At 33.3% G+C, this 15,566-nt stretch overlaps 1 protein-coding gene across 1 annotated transcript in view; it reads right to left on the bottom strand.

Moving 5' to 3' along the window:
* The window catches only part of LOC132731459 (transmembrane 9 superfamily member 1-like), a 45,516-nt gene that overhangs the window by 23,701 nt on the left and 6,249 nt on the right, over nt 1-15,566 (bottom strand). Inside the window, exons 4-7 of the mRNA XM_060717651.1 lie at nt 12,379-12,483; nt 4,037-4,265; nt 3,025-3,088; nt 2,139-2,210 (exon numbers count right to left, since the gene is read on the bottom strand). Coding sequence (XP_060573634.1) covers nt 2,139-2,210; nt 3,025-3,088; nt 4,037-4,265; nt 12,379-12,483 — 470 coding nt within the window. The remainder of the gene's footprint in view (nt 1-2,138; nt 2,211-3,024; nt 3,089-4,036; nt 4,266-12,378; nt 12,484-15,566) is intronic.

Genomic DNA, 15,566 nt, shown 5'->3' with positions numbered 1-15,566 from the left:
CCTTCCTTCATTCAAAGCTTTTTTTAATATAAGGCTACAATTAGTTAACATAGCTTAGATTACAAATGTTGGCCAGTGACCTAAAACGGGATGTTCAAGTTTTAAATCACACGGCCACTTGAAAGGCCATATGGGCAACTTTCCAGGTTTTTATGGACAGGAAGTCATCAGGTGTCTCTTTGTGCATAAATTCAGGTACAAGCCGGCATAGAAGGTGTGACATTCCCGATGTTAAACATTTAATGAGAGAAAACTTTGCACCCAAAACTCATCAGACTTATACCTCACATTATTGCTTATGGAACTTAAACAATGGAAATTGGTGCTCCCCCCTACAACATTCTTCTGCCATTACTTAAAAAAAAAAAAAGTTTTCCTGAATATGTGACATTTGGATACGTGACTTTGAACACTGATGTATACTTATCACATTTCATACTAATCACGGAATACAGTATTAACAGATCTCAACTATTTCACGTTTTCCTTAAATGACTTTTTCTTTCATAATCATCTTTTGATGACCTAGTGAACGTTACCAAGATCATTTTATAGCTTCCGGTGTGACAACCTGTTAGCTGCTCACATCATTTCCTGCTTATTTACCTGGTTTATAACTCTCCTGTGGTGCTCACATATCAAGTACATGTATAATCTCACGTACACACATGACATTGGCAGTTTTCTTTTAAATAGGTCAATAGTTTAAACATTTGTACCTTTAACTATAAAGCCAACAGGTAGCGACAGATTCTACCAATGTAACCAGTGCAGACCAAGATCAACCAGCACATATCTGTGCCATCTTATCATGGTTTGCACTGTTTACTATTCAGTTGGTTTATATTTGAAATTTTCCTTTGAAAGATGGACAAGTCCATTAAACATTTCATGGAGATAAAGGCTCAGTCCTCAAGGTGTGTTAAGGTTGAATTATATGATAAATTTAACATATGATATTGTTAAGTAATATAATTTCAATCTTAGAGCGACTTAACAGCCCAGGGAGTGTTAATTTAGTCTGAACTGATGCAAATCCACTGACATTATGTTGACCATGTTGAAAATTTCAAATAAAATTCTTTTCAAACATAGACATTTTATTTTTACATGGCAAATGAATTACCTCTTGTCAATTTTGAGATATAAGACTAACGTTTTCTCAGTTTCTGAAAGTTGATGATGAATGTTCGTCATAACTGATATATTTCGTGAGTGAAGAATTTGCACAATTAATGACATGAATTGGAGCATGTACATTATACTTATATAAAATCTATTACTAATACTTTTTATCACATAGGAAAGTTGGAAATTAAGGCAAGACATATGGGTAAAGCACCTACAAACTGCTCTTTGGTCAATAAGTACAGTACAAAATATGTACGAAAATGTAGATTTATGTTTAGAAACAATGATCTTGTCATTGACAACTCCAATGCCAACACAAGTTTGAGGACCACTTAGTATATTTCTTCTAAACATGCCAGACATAAGCCTATAGATAAAATGTAAAAAATCTTTTTCTAGCACCTTGACCAAAATAACTTCAAATTCCATACAATTCCAAATTCTGTTTTAAGCACATACCATGTAAATAGAACTATAAATCTTACACGTCTGTTCTTTCATTACAGATAAATTTTGCTTAAATTTTTTTAATGTTCATAGTTAATTACAGGGATAACAATAGCATTGTTTTTAACCAAACTTTTACAAGTAGCTAATAGTTTTAATCCTAATCAGAGAACAGGTTTTCCCAGGCTAGCCTGACTCTATACTGGTGATATATGTATGATATTTCTAAGGTTGTCCTCGCCAAATATGTAATAAAGGTCTAGTATTATATTCTCTGGCCAACCTGAATCAGTTTTGTACAAATAAAACCTCATACAAGCTTTGCTTAAAACTAGTGGTATATCTTTATTATTGTATGTTAGTTTCACTGAATACTTGTAGGACATGTTCCATATTACATTCTCAGGTTAGCCTGGCTGAATACTTTAACTGACAGGCAAGACTGTTTCAATACTTATTGGACAGGTGCCATATTGTATTCTCAAGTTAGCCTGGCTAAATACTTTATTCTCTTTAAATTGTATTTCCAGGCTAGCCTAGGAAAATACAAAATTACTTACCAGAATAATGACAACAAAGCCAATTAGCAGGAACACAAGAACCATAGAGTTGATAATTGAAAGCCAATGAATCTAAAAAAAGAATACAAAAGTAAGCATCTCTTTGTTTCACTAATTTTCTTTAAAATGAGCTTTTTTCCTCCATTAAAATGAACATTTTTTCCTCCATCTTAAAGAACATCTTAAAGAAGATCTTAATATTGAAAGTATGCAAAGTTTAAGATAATCATAGAACCCAAAGAGGTGAGATGTTTTTGTTTGTTTGTTTGGGTTTTACGTCACACTGACACAGTATAGGTCAATTGGCAATGTTCCAGCTTTACTGGTGGAGGAAGACCTCAGGTGCCCTTCATGCATTATTCAGGCACGAACGGGCACCTGAGTAGAACCACCGACGTTCCGTAAGCTAGCTGAATAGGCGGTGAGACATGAAGCGATTCAAAATAATTTAAGCTCTCAAACAAGTTGATCCAAACTCTTCATGTACATGTTAAGCTATGCTTAGTAACTATTTATAAATTTGGACCTATGTGAAACCATCACACAGCTATCTTACATGAAAGGACACAGAGTCTCTGGCAGCTGTTGAACCAACAGTAGTTAAAAGGAAGGCGATTCAAAAATAATTAAAGCACTCAAGCAAATGGACCTTTTCAGTGTTTACAGTTTTATGCAAATTAGTTGACTGGTTATCTAATGGACCTTTTGAGTGATTACAGTTTTATGCAAATAAGCTGACTTGTTATCCAGTCTGGTTACTGGTTTACATTTTAAGGCTAAAACATAAAAGAAAAGAAACTAAAGTTAAGAGCTTGATCAGTTATCTTTTCACAACAAACGGCTTGATTAAATGAGTTTTTGTTTCTTTACATTTAGAATAATTTACCTCCAATGTTTTAGGGAAGAAACTGTTGTCCCTCATCCTCTTGGCCCTATCCTCATACTTCATACTGTAATGTAAACAATGAAAATTTAAACATAAACATATTTTGACATACAAATGGCAAAAGTTTTTACCGTTCCTTAACCTTTATCAGTAAAAATATTTTTACATACATGTGAACTTTTTTCGATGATCAAGTGGGAGATTTTTCTTTAAAAAGAGTAGAAAGTTCTGATATCAAAAAGTGGGAGATTGCATTAATTTGTGAAAATACCCCCTTATTTTAAGAAAATCTTTGAAAATATGGCTGCAGAAAGTGGGAGTCTTCCGCTTTAAGTGGGAGAGTTCAAATGTATGTTTTAATGGACTTGTCTATATTTCAATCTGACACAAAACCATTTATCATTTTTTGGGAAATAGCTCAGATGTGTCTTGGTCAACCTTGAACACATGGGTAGAAACAGTTGCCCCCCACCCCCTTAAAGGGTTAAAAGAGTTATAACTTCTATGCAATGGAGACCACTAAAGTATGTTTGAGTACTCTTTTTTTCTCAAACATGTTGGGTTAAATGCACTTGATCAGTATACGCTATTTGCGCATTTACAAAATTAAAAAAATGCCACCCACTTTGGCTTTAATTTAAATGAGATGATTGTAGAAAAAGTGGCGGTTTTGATAAGATAGCACAATAAACAATGAAAACAAATGATGAACAAAAATAAATAACTTGCACCTGATTGGCCATTGCAAACATTGAACATTCCTGTAAAAAGAACTTTCTACTTACTGGTTAAGTGCACTTGTCCCAACAAGTCATTTTATATTTTTCATTATATAACTCCTTATAAATGTTCAACATTAAAGCACATCTAAAGACTTAAGTTATTCTAGCCTCAGTAACATGAGATACAATTTGTGAACCCTGAATTCAGAAAATTATACCATTGGGCCATTCACCAACACATAACGACAGAAATGACCTTGCAGTGCTTTACTTTAAAGTTTAGTTTATACCTTGTAGGGTACCATTTCACACTGTAAGTGAATGCTACTTCAAGTGGTGCAGATACCTCATCAAGGCTCACGGGGGCTTGTTCCTTCGTCGAGACATTGGCATAGATGATCTGGTTCCCATTATATTCTACATTGAAATGTAAATGAGCCCACAGGTAGACTTTATGGGTGTGAGGCAGAAAACCACCCTCTTCCAGATGACCTATGAATCCTCTCACTGGAACATCATCTGAAAATAGGATTTTCTAAATGTAAAATGGATAGACAATTTAATTCTGCAAATAGTCACTTGATTGTTTTTGAAATGTAATACATATCAATAGTACTATCACTGCATATGATATATATTGCATACATGCCGAGGCCCATATGCAAGATCTGGAGACCGATGTGTAAACCTCATTAAATAAAGGCATTGCTAACTATACAGCTTACATTCCTAAAACATGAACCACCAAATGCAAGGGCCACACTTGACTTTTTCTTATTACCAAATGCAAAAAAATTGAGAAGTTTTCCTTGGTGAAGGTCTTTCAAGGGTCAGAGTTACATTAGAACGTTTCAAGCATAAACCAAATACATAAAAGAACTAATGAAATTTTCAACTTTATAAACTATTCTTTAACACAGACAAAGTTGAAAAAAATTTCATTAAGTATAAAAAGAAGACTTTAAAGGTAATTAATTCTAAAGCCTTAAAGCATAGTAACTTCATAAAGATGTTGCCAAACATATCATAGCATCCAAATATCAATCAAATAGAATGGATTTGATTCATATCTGGACAAAACACAAATCTTTGGACAAAACTTTCATGTAAAGTTACTAAAATTTGACCTTGACTTTCTTGCATTGTCTTTCACCTTAAAGGACAATATGAAAATTTATTATTAAAATTCTGCAGAACTCTGTAGTTTACACAGATTCAAATTGATATTTGGATGCTATGACATGTTTGGCAACATCTTTATGAAGTTACTATGCTTTAAGGCTTTAGAATTAATTACCTCCAATAATTTGACTTAAAAGGTGAAGGTCATTTGATGGAAAAAGTCATACCTGTAAGCTAGACTTATCATATACCCATTAGTACTCTTCAGTTGCCTCATGGTCTGATGAGGATAATATTACTACAGGGAAAGTGTTTCAAATTAGGCTACTATATAATAGAGAAAGAACATCAAATCACTTGGCTATCCGATTTCTAGACTACTTGGGGGATATGTCCTTTAATCATTAAGATGCCGGAATTCATGCTTCTAATAAAACTTATGCAAAAGTAGACAAACAAACATGATTACTTGCCCCTGCCCCCCTTCATTTTTTTTCATCCTCTTAATTTCAGCAGGAAGTAGTGTATCTTGCTCGTAGAGATTTTCACCACATTTTGTTTCCTCCAATTTCTCACGGCAATTGAATTGTTTTAATACATTAAAGAACGTTGACCAAAATTAGGAAGAACATGAAGAATTATTTTAGTAATTTTATAACTTAATCCTTTTACATCCTAACTAATTACAACATTAAATTATAAATGCTGAATTTTCATCACATTTCACCGGAATCTAGAGGCGGACATATAATTGAAGCTCTGAAAACGTCCACACCTTTACAAAGCAAGCAATTTATTTAATGAAATTCAGTTTCAAAATCAAGCCAATGTTTTCTTAATGGTCTCACATCATGCAGTAAAAAATGTTGACAGTAATCTTTTGGCAATTCAAAGTTTTCGTTTCATATGGCCTGCCCTTTTTCCTCTTATCAAATATTGTCAAAATTCTATGATTTTGAAACAGCAGATAATCAGATCAACTCTCAATATGACAAACTCTGTTGTCTTTGTTTTTTGTATGTTTTTAATGTTAAAAAAAGTGTTGAAATTCAGAAAAAAGTGACAGCAAAAGAAAAACATTAAGAACATTTTTCAAAACAAGAAAATGCAATTAAGAAATCAAATAATTGTTTAATTGCACTATTCAAAGTGCCTGATGGTAAATTATTTACCTAAAATTGTGGCAACTTGAACAAGGTGACCGAAATTAGAAACCAACATAACAAGAGGGCCATGATGGCCCTAAGGTCACTCACCTGTATATAGCGGGCCAGTTTAAACCCCAGGGCTTTTATTTGAACAAACTTGGAAGACACCCATTAGAAGATGTTTCATGATTTTAAGTTTTTACTTCACACATATAATGAAAAACAATGACCTAAAACTAAACTCTAGCTATTTGGTTTTTTTTCAAAGAAGATTTTTAAGTTTTTGCTATACACATATAAGGAAAATCAATGACCCCCGGGGCGGGCCAATTTTAACCTCAGGGCTTTTATTTGAACAAACTTTGTAGACACTCACTAGAAGATGTTTCATGCGAAATATCTAAACTCTAGAATTTGGGTTTTTTCAAAAAAGATTTTTTAAGTTTTTGCTATACACATAAAAGGAAAATCAATGACCCCCGGGGTGGGGCCAATTTTGACCCCAGGGCTTTTATTTGAACAAACTTGGTAGACACTCACTAGAAGATGTTTCATGCTAAATATCTTAGCTCTTTGAGCTCTTTTAAAGAAATTTTTAAAGTTTTTACTATTTGCATAAAGGGAAAATCAATGACCCCCTGTGACGGGCCAATTTTGACCCCAGGGCTTTTATTTGAACAAACTTAGAAGATGTTTCATGCTAAATATCTAAGCTATAGCTCTTTGGGTTCTTTTAAAGAAGTTTTTTTAAGTTTTTACTATATGCATAAAGGGAAAATCAATGACCCCCTGGGGCAGGGCCAATTTTGACCCCAGGGCTTTTATTTGAACAAACTTGGTAGACACTTTATGTTTCATGCTAAATATCTTAGCTGAAGCTCTTTGGGTTCTTTAAAAGAAGATTTTTTAAGTTTTTACTATATCATATAGTAAAAACTTAAAAAATCTTCTTTTAAAGAACCCAAAGAGCTTCAGCTAAGATATTTAGCATGAAACATTTTCTAGTGAGTGTCTACCAAGTTTGTTCAAATAAAAGCCCTGGGGTCAAAATTGGCCCTGCCCCAGGGGGTCATTGATTTTCCCTTTATGCATATAGTAAAAACTTAAAAAAACTTCTTTAAAAGAACCCAAAGAGCTATAGCTTAGATATTTAGCATGAAACATCTTCTAAGTTTGTTCAAATAATGCATATTATACAGGCTTTCAAGCGGGCCCTACTTTTCCTTCTTTTCCTACTTTTCCCTACTTTTTTTGTTTGACCCCTACTTTTCCCTACTTTTTTTTTGAAATGCCCTACTATCCCTACTTTTTTTTAAAAAAAGCTTGAGGATAATTGATAAAAAAATCCAGTATAAGTAGTAGATTGATTTTGATATAATCTTTATCTCAAATTTAATAAGAATCAGATGCTAGTTTAATTGTAGAAAAAAGTTGATGGAAGTAGGTCATCAGTGGTACAAGAGGGGTTCCATGATGAGGATGATTGTAGCTGACATGGCAGAATCAGCATCTTTAGGTGAGTTTGCTTCTATAGAAATATTACTTAATGGTCAATTATTTTTTGTGTTTCATTTCAAAATTATAATATGTTTTTGTACACAGACTAGCTTCTCAATTGTTTCCCAATGATACTTATGCTGAGGGACAATACTTGCCAACATCTTTGAGCATATATAGATTTTAGACAATGTTTGGCATATTGGCAAGTATTGAAGTTGCTCACTGTGATCATTTTGTCCTGAATTTTCATTGAATGAAAGATACTGGAAAAATGTAGGAAGTGTTTCTGAAAAATACATATGCTTTCATTAGATAGAATTTGATAGCTTTAATATGGTGGGGATTAAGAATTTTTATAACAGATAATTTAAGAATAACTGTGTGTTTAGGCTTTCAGTATGCCAATTATTAGTAATGTAATCATTAAAGTTGTGAGAGATTGTTGTTGCATCCAAAGTTTACTTAACAGGTTTTTTGCTCTCTATCTTTAAATATATAATATGGCATAAATACTCGTCTCTACCTTGGGAATTATCTGAGACCTACTTACATTTCTCGCAAGTGTCATTAAGTTTCTTTTTAAATTCCATTTTACTCTCAATCTATTATTTCAGGCCCATTAATTTATAAAAATTAACTTCACAATGCCACATGAACACACAAAATTTAACAATGCATGGTTAATGCAAAAAGATGAAAATGGACATGAACTCCATTCCTGGTGTAAAAGACTCTAACTCTGAATACAGTGGCTAATTAATACATTATGAACTGTAAACCCTTGCTTTGATTTGTCAGTTTTGCATGTACTAACTTTGCATACTAACTGCTTGTGTATATATCTTAAATTTTACTTTTGATTGTTACAAGTATCTATTTTGCATGCCTAGGTAAACTCCATGCACAACTAGGATGCTAGTAAATTTTTGCTTCTTTACATTTACTCCTTTTCATTTTCTAGTGTGTTATAATGCTAGTTAAAAAATCATGTTTTAACACCTATCCTTGTTCTAGTCTGTGTTTCATATATTATGCCATCTAAAACTATGTTTTTGCACATAACATTTTTCTTGTTTGTATTTTGTAACAACCATGCTATCTTAAACAAGGTTTTACCACATTTCCTGTTTCTAGTCTGTGTACAAAAACATGCTTACTTAATGTTTAATGTTTCTAAATAGTAATAGTCTGTGTTCTGACATATTCATTGTTTATAGTTTTCTTTTATTATTTGGAATTGGATCTAATATAAAAAATACCAATTCCAGGTTGATGACCAGATTCATCCTGTTGTGGAATCCCTATTGAAACACTGGTGACTGGTTTCCTAAATGAAGAAAATGCCATGGATTTTAGTTGATAAGGGTCTGTATTTGTTTTTGCATCAACTTTGGAAAAATGGTGAGTAGAGTCCTACTTTCCCTACTTTTAGGCTCTGAAGATCCCTACTTTTCCCTACTTTTTTACAAAAAATTTCCTACTTTTATCCCTACTTTTTTATTATTGGCCACTTGAATAATATGCATAAAGGGAAAATCAATGACCCCCTGGGGCGGGGCCAATTTTGACCCCAGGGCTTTTATTTGAACAAACTTGGTAGACACTCACTAGAAAATGTTTCATGCTAAATATCTTAGCTGTAGCTCTTTGGGTTCTTTAAAAGAAGATTTTTTAAGTTTTTACTATATATGCATATATGGAAAATCAATGACCCCCCTGGGGCAGGGCCAATTTTGACCCCAGGGCTTTTATTTGAAACAAACTTGGTAGACACTTACTAGAAGATGTTTCATGTCAAATATCTAAGCTCTAGCTCTTTGGGTTTTTTAAAAGAAGATATTTAAAGTTTTTTCTTTCGGTTGCCATGGCAACCAGAGTTCTGCATGGAATTAAATTCTTTGAACAATTTTTAAAGGTGACCACCAAAGGAACATTCCTGTGAAGTTTGGATGAAATTGGCTTAGTGGTTTATGAGGAGATGTCATTTAAAAGAAAAAGTTTACGGACGGATGACGGACGGATGCCGGACGAAAAGCGATCACAAAAGCTGACCCTGTCACTTAGTGACAGGTGAGCTTAAAAGTACATTTCTTCTTTGGCTAGTAAAAATTCCATATTAACTAGTGAAGACTGCTTTATTACCAGTCAAACTTGCATGTAAATTTTAAGGCTACTGGTAATCTCTATAAAATAGTACCTAATATCTAATATATCTGTTAACATGGGTAAAAGTTACATATCCACATTTACTCCTTAAAAACCAGAATTTTAACACATTTTGATCATAGTTTTATGTAGATATAAAAAAGGTGGCTTTTGGAAGTCCAAGTATCTGTACTGTAGCAATGGTCCTTAAAACTTTCAAACATGTATGAGACATAAAACAAGAGGTGGAGACAGAATGTGTGATGTAAGAACAAGAGGGCCATGATGGCCCTGAGGTCGCTCACCTGTATAAAGGCACCCCGAGCGGGGCCAGTTTAAACCCCCAGGGCTTTTATTTGAACAAACTTGGAAGACACCCATTAGAAGATGTTTCACAATGTTAAGTTTTTACTACACACATATAATGAAAAACAATGATCTACTCCCCACCCCCGGCCAATTTTAATCCAGGGACTTTTATTTGAACAAACTTGGTAGACACCAATAAGAAGATGTTTCATGCTAAACATCTAAGCTCTAGGTCATTGGGTTTTTTAAAAGAAGATTTTTTAAGTTTGTACTATACACATATAGTTAAAAACAATGACACCCCTAAGGCGGGGCCAGTTTTGACCCCAGGGCTTTTATTTGAACAAACTTTGTAGACACTCACTAGAAGATGTTTCATGCTTAATATCTAAACTCTAGCTATTTGGGTTTTTTCAAAGAAGATTTTTAAGTTTTTGCTATACACATATAAGGAAAATCAATGACCCCCGGGGCGGGCCAATTTTGACCCCAGGGCTTTTATTTTAACAAACTTTGTAGACAATCACTAGAAGATGTTTCATGCTTAATATCTAAACTCTAGCTATTTGGGTTTTTTCAAAGAAGAGTTTTTAAGTTTTTGCTATACACAAATAAGGAAAATCAATGACCCCCTGGGGCGGGGCCAATTTTGACCCTAGGGCTTTTATTTGAACAAACTTGGTAGACACTCATTAGAAGATGTTTCATGCTAAATATCTTAGCTCTAGCTCTTTAGGTTCTTTAAAAGAAGATTTTTTAAGTTTTTACTATATGCATATAGGGAAAATCAATGACCCCCTGGGGCGGGGCCAATTTTGACCCCAGGGCTTTGATTTGAACAAACTTGGTAGACACTCATTAGAAGATGTTTCATGCCAAATATCTAAGCTCTAGCTCTTAGGGTTTTTTAAAAGAATATTTTTTAAGTTTTTCCTATTGGTTGCCATGGCAACCAGAGTTTTTAATGGAATTTAAATTTTTGAACAACTTTGAAAGGGGTCCACCTAAGGATCATTTCTGTAAAGTTTGGTTGCAATTGGCCATGTGGTTTAGGAGGACATGTTGTTTGAAAAGTTTGACGCCATTTTTTGAAGGACGCATGACGCACGACGCACACCGCACGACGGACACAGAGTGATGACAAAAGCTCACCCTTGAGCACTTTGTGCTCAGGTGAGCTAATAAAAAGCAGAAACAAATAGGCCAGTTTATTCTCCAATGATAAGTGTAATATATATTTACATTTTGTTTGTTGGATTTACGTCATACCAACACAGTTTATATTTTTTAAGTTAGCATCATTAATCTTCTACTATTTTTACAGATCAACATGATTCATGATTCAAGATAAAATAAAATGCCTCTTTAATATTTTCATACAGAATTAACTGAGCATGAAAATCAATTTAAATTCACTGCAAATAATATTCATAGAGTAATGTTGATTTTAATTGGTTGATTACCTGCAGTCTTTCATTGATGTGCATGAAAAGATGCTTGCACATAACTGGTAAAAGTAACATTATGCCCATCCAAGGGTATATATTGAATGAACAGGTGAAAGGCAATATTTGGTTTACATTTTGCCATAAATTCCCATAATTTCCTTTCATTTTATGGGTTTTTTTCCGCATGAATGATAAATAACTAATATTTCTCATGTAAATGTTTGTAAATATTATCAGAATGAACTTATAAAAAGAGTGGGGTATAGTCTTTTAATATATTGTCAAGGCAGATTCATATATTATTCTAAAAAAAATTCAGTAACAATTGTTGGTCAATCACTATTGTAACAGTCAACCTTTTATAACATATCCACTTGACTATGAAAAAATAAGCATAACGTCATAATGTGTTGGTGTTATTCAAAATATTAGCTTTTGATATGGTTAGAGTATACCATTTTAAAATAGTTCAATGAAAATGCAACTACAGTACAATCACTGCAAATCAATATGGAAAGCTGTGGTTGCCTTGAAATTATTTCTGCTCATTTAATTTATTTGTTGTGGGTACTATATTAGAGTACTATCTCTGCTCTAAGCCATGTGGTTCTAGAGATGAAGATTTTTTATGTTTCTTCCTGTCATATTTGTATTCCTTTTGGTTGCCACAGCAAACAGATTTCTGAATGGAATCATAATTATTCTTAAAGCCAATTATCCAAGGAATAATAAAATAGGACTTGTGGTTTTTAAGAAAAAGATTTTATAAGTTCACTATATAACAGACACAAATGACTATATTATATAACAGAAACAAATGCACACAAACACACGCACACACAAACACAGGTAAATTGCAATATGCCACCACACTGCAGATGTTATGGTGGCATAAAAACTTTTGGCAATTTCCATTTTTAGTCGCATTTTGTGAGTTTACCAGTGTTAAATATCACCTACCAATTACAAACTCAAAGTAATAGAGATCTTCTATTGCATCTCTCAGTAACTGTAAATCTGCCTCTGTAAACTTTACTTTACACAATTCCTTCTTCTCAACATCCTCTGAAAAAATAAAAGTCATGAAAAATTATATAAAATGCGATGTTTTGTTAAAAATTGCGAAAAAATGTACGAATTAAATTTTGCAGTGATTAAATGAATACAAAGAATCACTGTCTAGGATGGCATCTTCAACATTTAAGCACCATAACAGTGAAGAAGCCCTTATTTTCAAAGATTTAGAATTTGTTATTCAATATTTTCATTTTGTAACTTCCAATTGGGAATTTTTACCTGTGAATTGGGATAATTTGCTCACTTTTTTTTTCCAGAATGTGCAAAATGACTTATATGAAAAATGAATGTTTTCAAACAAATCAGACAAAGAATCACACTAAATATTGATCTGAGTACATTCATTTTTCATCTTTTTCTTCTTCTTCAACTTTTATGTTTTAGGTATTTGATCTCACTGGAGCTCCTTTAATGCAGATAAACTAGAAAGCCTAGCAAGGAGTTTTAGCTGCAACTGAAGGCCAAAATACTGTATGAGCACTTATTAAGAAGTACATCTCATCACCTTTAAGTGCAGTAACAGGTTAATTCCTAATGAAATTTAATACGATTTAACCTATTTTTGCACTAATGTGACGGTATACTCTTCTATTTCAGACAGATTGCTATTTTTATTCTTCCAATAAAGTACCTGGTTATTTTAAATTTTTTTTTTGATTTTTTTGAAGTACCAGCACTAAACCACTGCCACAAAACACAGGGTACCAATACTTTACTTCTGGCAATAAACCTCTCAGGGTACCTGCACTTAACTGGTGTCTGCATCAGTGCTTTCACTAGTGAATAAGTGTGTATGAAATAGAGGGAACCAGTATCTATTGTGTCAAAAAACTACAGGGTACCAGTTCTTTTACGGTCACGGGTGTCAAAAATAATAATGTCAAACCCGGGTACCATCCATAAATCACTGGGTACCATCATTTCATTATTTTTGAATAATAATACTGAGCTCTAAAGTCTGACAGCCATGCCATTTCCCGTAAAAAACCAACAAACAAACCCTCTTTATTTCTTAAAACATTTCCAATCTTGACATTAAATATTTATTAAATACTAATTAATTAAGCAGCTCATGATTACAGTAACAAAACAGGGATCACTTTCATAAAACAGGGATCAAAGATTCTCCAAAGACAAAGTCATATTTAAAATCAGCTTTACACAATAACAATTTCCCGTAATAATTTCTACACTCAGGTAATTCAGTGTCACATATCAGCTTAGAGAACAGGTAACAATAATAAAATATTTCGTGGAGAATCGTGACCAAGATTCCATGAGAACTAATGCCGAATTGGATATTTCACTATTTAGAATAATACTGATGGACAAGCTTATTAGTCATATAAATGTTTAATATTCTAATGTGACAGTCATATCTGTGAAAGTATTATAGCCCGTGTAAATCACCTTAAAATTGTTCACCTGTTGTCATAAGTTAACAACATCAATAATACACAAAAACCTGTCTGACTGTTCAATAATGAACCTTCAGTATGCCTGAATTTGTGTCATGGAAATTTCTCTGCCAAGTTTAAGGGATTTCAATATTGAGCTAACCCCATCCACAATATAGAGTTAGGTCACACTTCATGGAAGTGCCGGCTGGTTGGTTCTATTCTAAAACTGATGGCAAAGACTATCGGTAATTTCTTTTTCAGGGGAGAGCCAATCGCTAATGTTGTAAGAACTTGGGCCCAAGCCTTTTGTTATTTCAAAATCAAATTGTTTCTCTGTATATTTACATGTATATATTAGCAATAAAATATGATTAAACGATCTCTTTTGGTTCCACTTTTTTAAAAACCATTATACGATTAAAATTATTCAGATAACATAAAATGCGAAACATCATATTCAATGTTTTTAAATGTTTAATTATGGGATCAAGTTACAAGGGCATTGATCATGTAAATTTTTCAACCCATAACCTGCTGGATCCAAATATGACCAGTCTTTGCCTCCAGTATAGAGCCAAGCCAGCCTTCACTTCTGTGCAATCTTACCAGGCTGTATACTGCTGATTGACTTTAACTTAAATTCTTATCTTTCTAAAAATGGGAGCTAGACAAATCTAATCAAGAAATTCAGCAGGGTTACAAGTAATAAAATCCAGCCAAACAACTGATTCAAGAAGACTGAATTCTCCATGTGAAATATAATACATATACTTTTTAAGAGAGAGACCCCAAAAATATTCCTGTATTAAAGCTACAACTACTCTATACACACTGACCAATTCTCATATGTGGCCTTATATCAATCACACTAAACCCTTTACCTGAATACAACGGAGAAAGACAAAAAACTTCAATCTATCATCTGCCAATTTGCATTTAAATCTTCGGAGAGTGAGAGATTCAGAAGCCCGTCACTATCACGTAAGCTTCTTAACTTGATCACTTCGTAAATCCTATTTTCACGTTTTATTATTCTTTTCTTTTCAAAAACAATCTGCTTCACTCAGATGATTGCTTATGATTTTTCAAGCTCTCCTGCCACCTGATGAGATTAAGAACTAATCAGAAAAGTTGTAACAAAATTCGGGATTACGGGTCGTTAATACCGTCAAATAGACAGTGATAGGTATAATCCGTGCGAATTTTAATCATCGCATTGACAAAGCCCTTATTAAGCCCGCATTCATCTTTTATTGGAGATTAGGAATCAGGTTATTTTTCGAGTACGTGGTGGTAGAAGGATGAGACTTGCGATAATGTAAGGCTTCATTAGGCGAGTGAAAGAGAGCTTAAAGTCGTTTTTGTACCATAAATTCTTACGAGAAAATAAGAGGTTTATTACTTATTGATGTCCTTTAAGCAGCCATGTTTTAATATTTCCTGGCACACAATCATGTTGCCGATTAGTCTCAAAAGTGAAACTTGCACGAATAAGAATCAAAAGTAACGGGTCAATTTCAGATTCAATCTAAAAATAGGCTTCTCTTTGCAACAAATGAAGACTTTGAAGAGAAAATTTGTCTGTCTAATCATTTTTGTTTAACAGCAACAATAACAGATGTTAGTTAAAGGTTGAACAAAGGGGGCAATTACATTTGTAAGGCCTATGGG

Source organism: Ruditapes philippinarum, unplaced genomic scaffold, assembly GCF_026571515.1.
Source record: "Ruditapes philippinarum isolate M1 unplaced genomic scaffold, ASM2657151v2 ctg1701_1_1_1_1, whole genome shotgun sequence".
NCBI lineage: Eukaryota > Metazoa > Mollusca > Bivalvia > Venerida > Veneridae > Ruditapes > Ruditapes philippinarum.
Note: the sequence above shows the minus strand (reverse complement) of the source record. Positions and strands in the feature narration are given on the sequence as shown.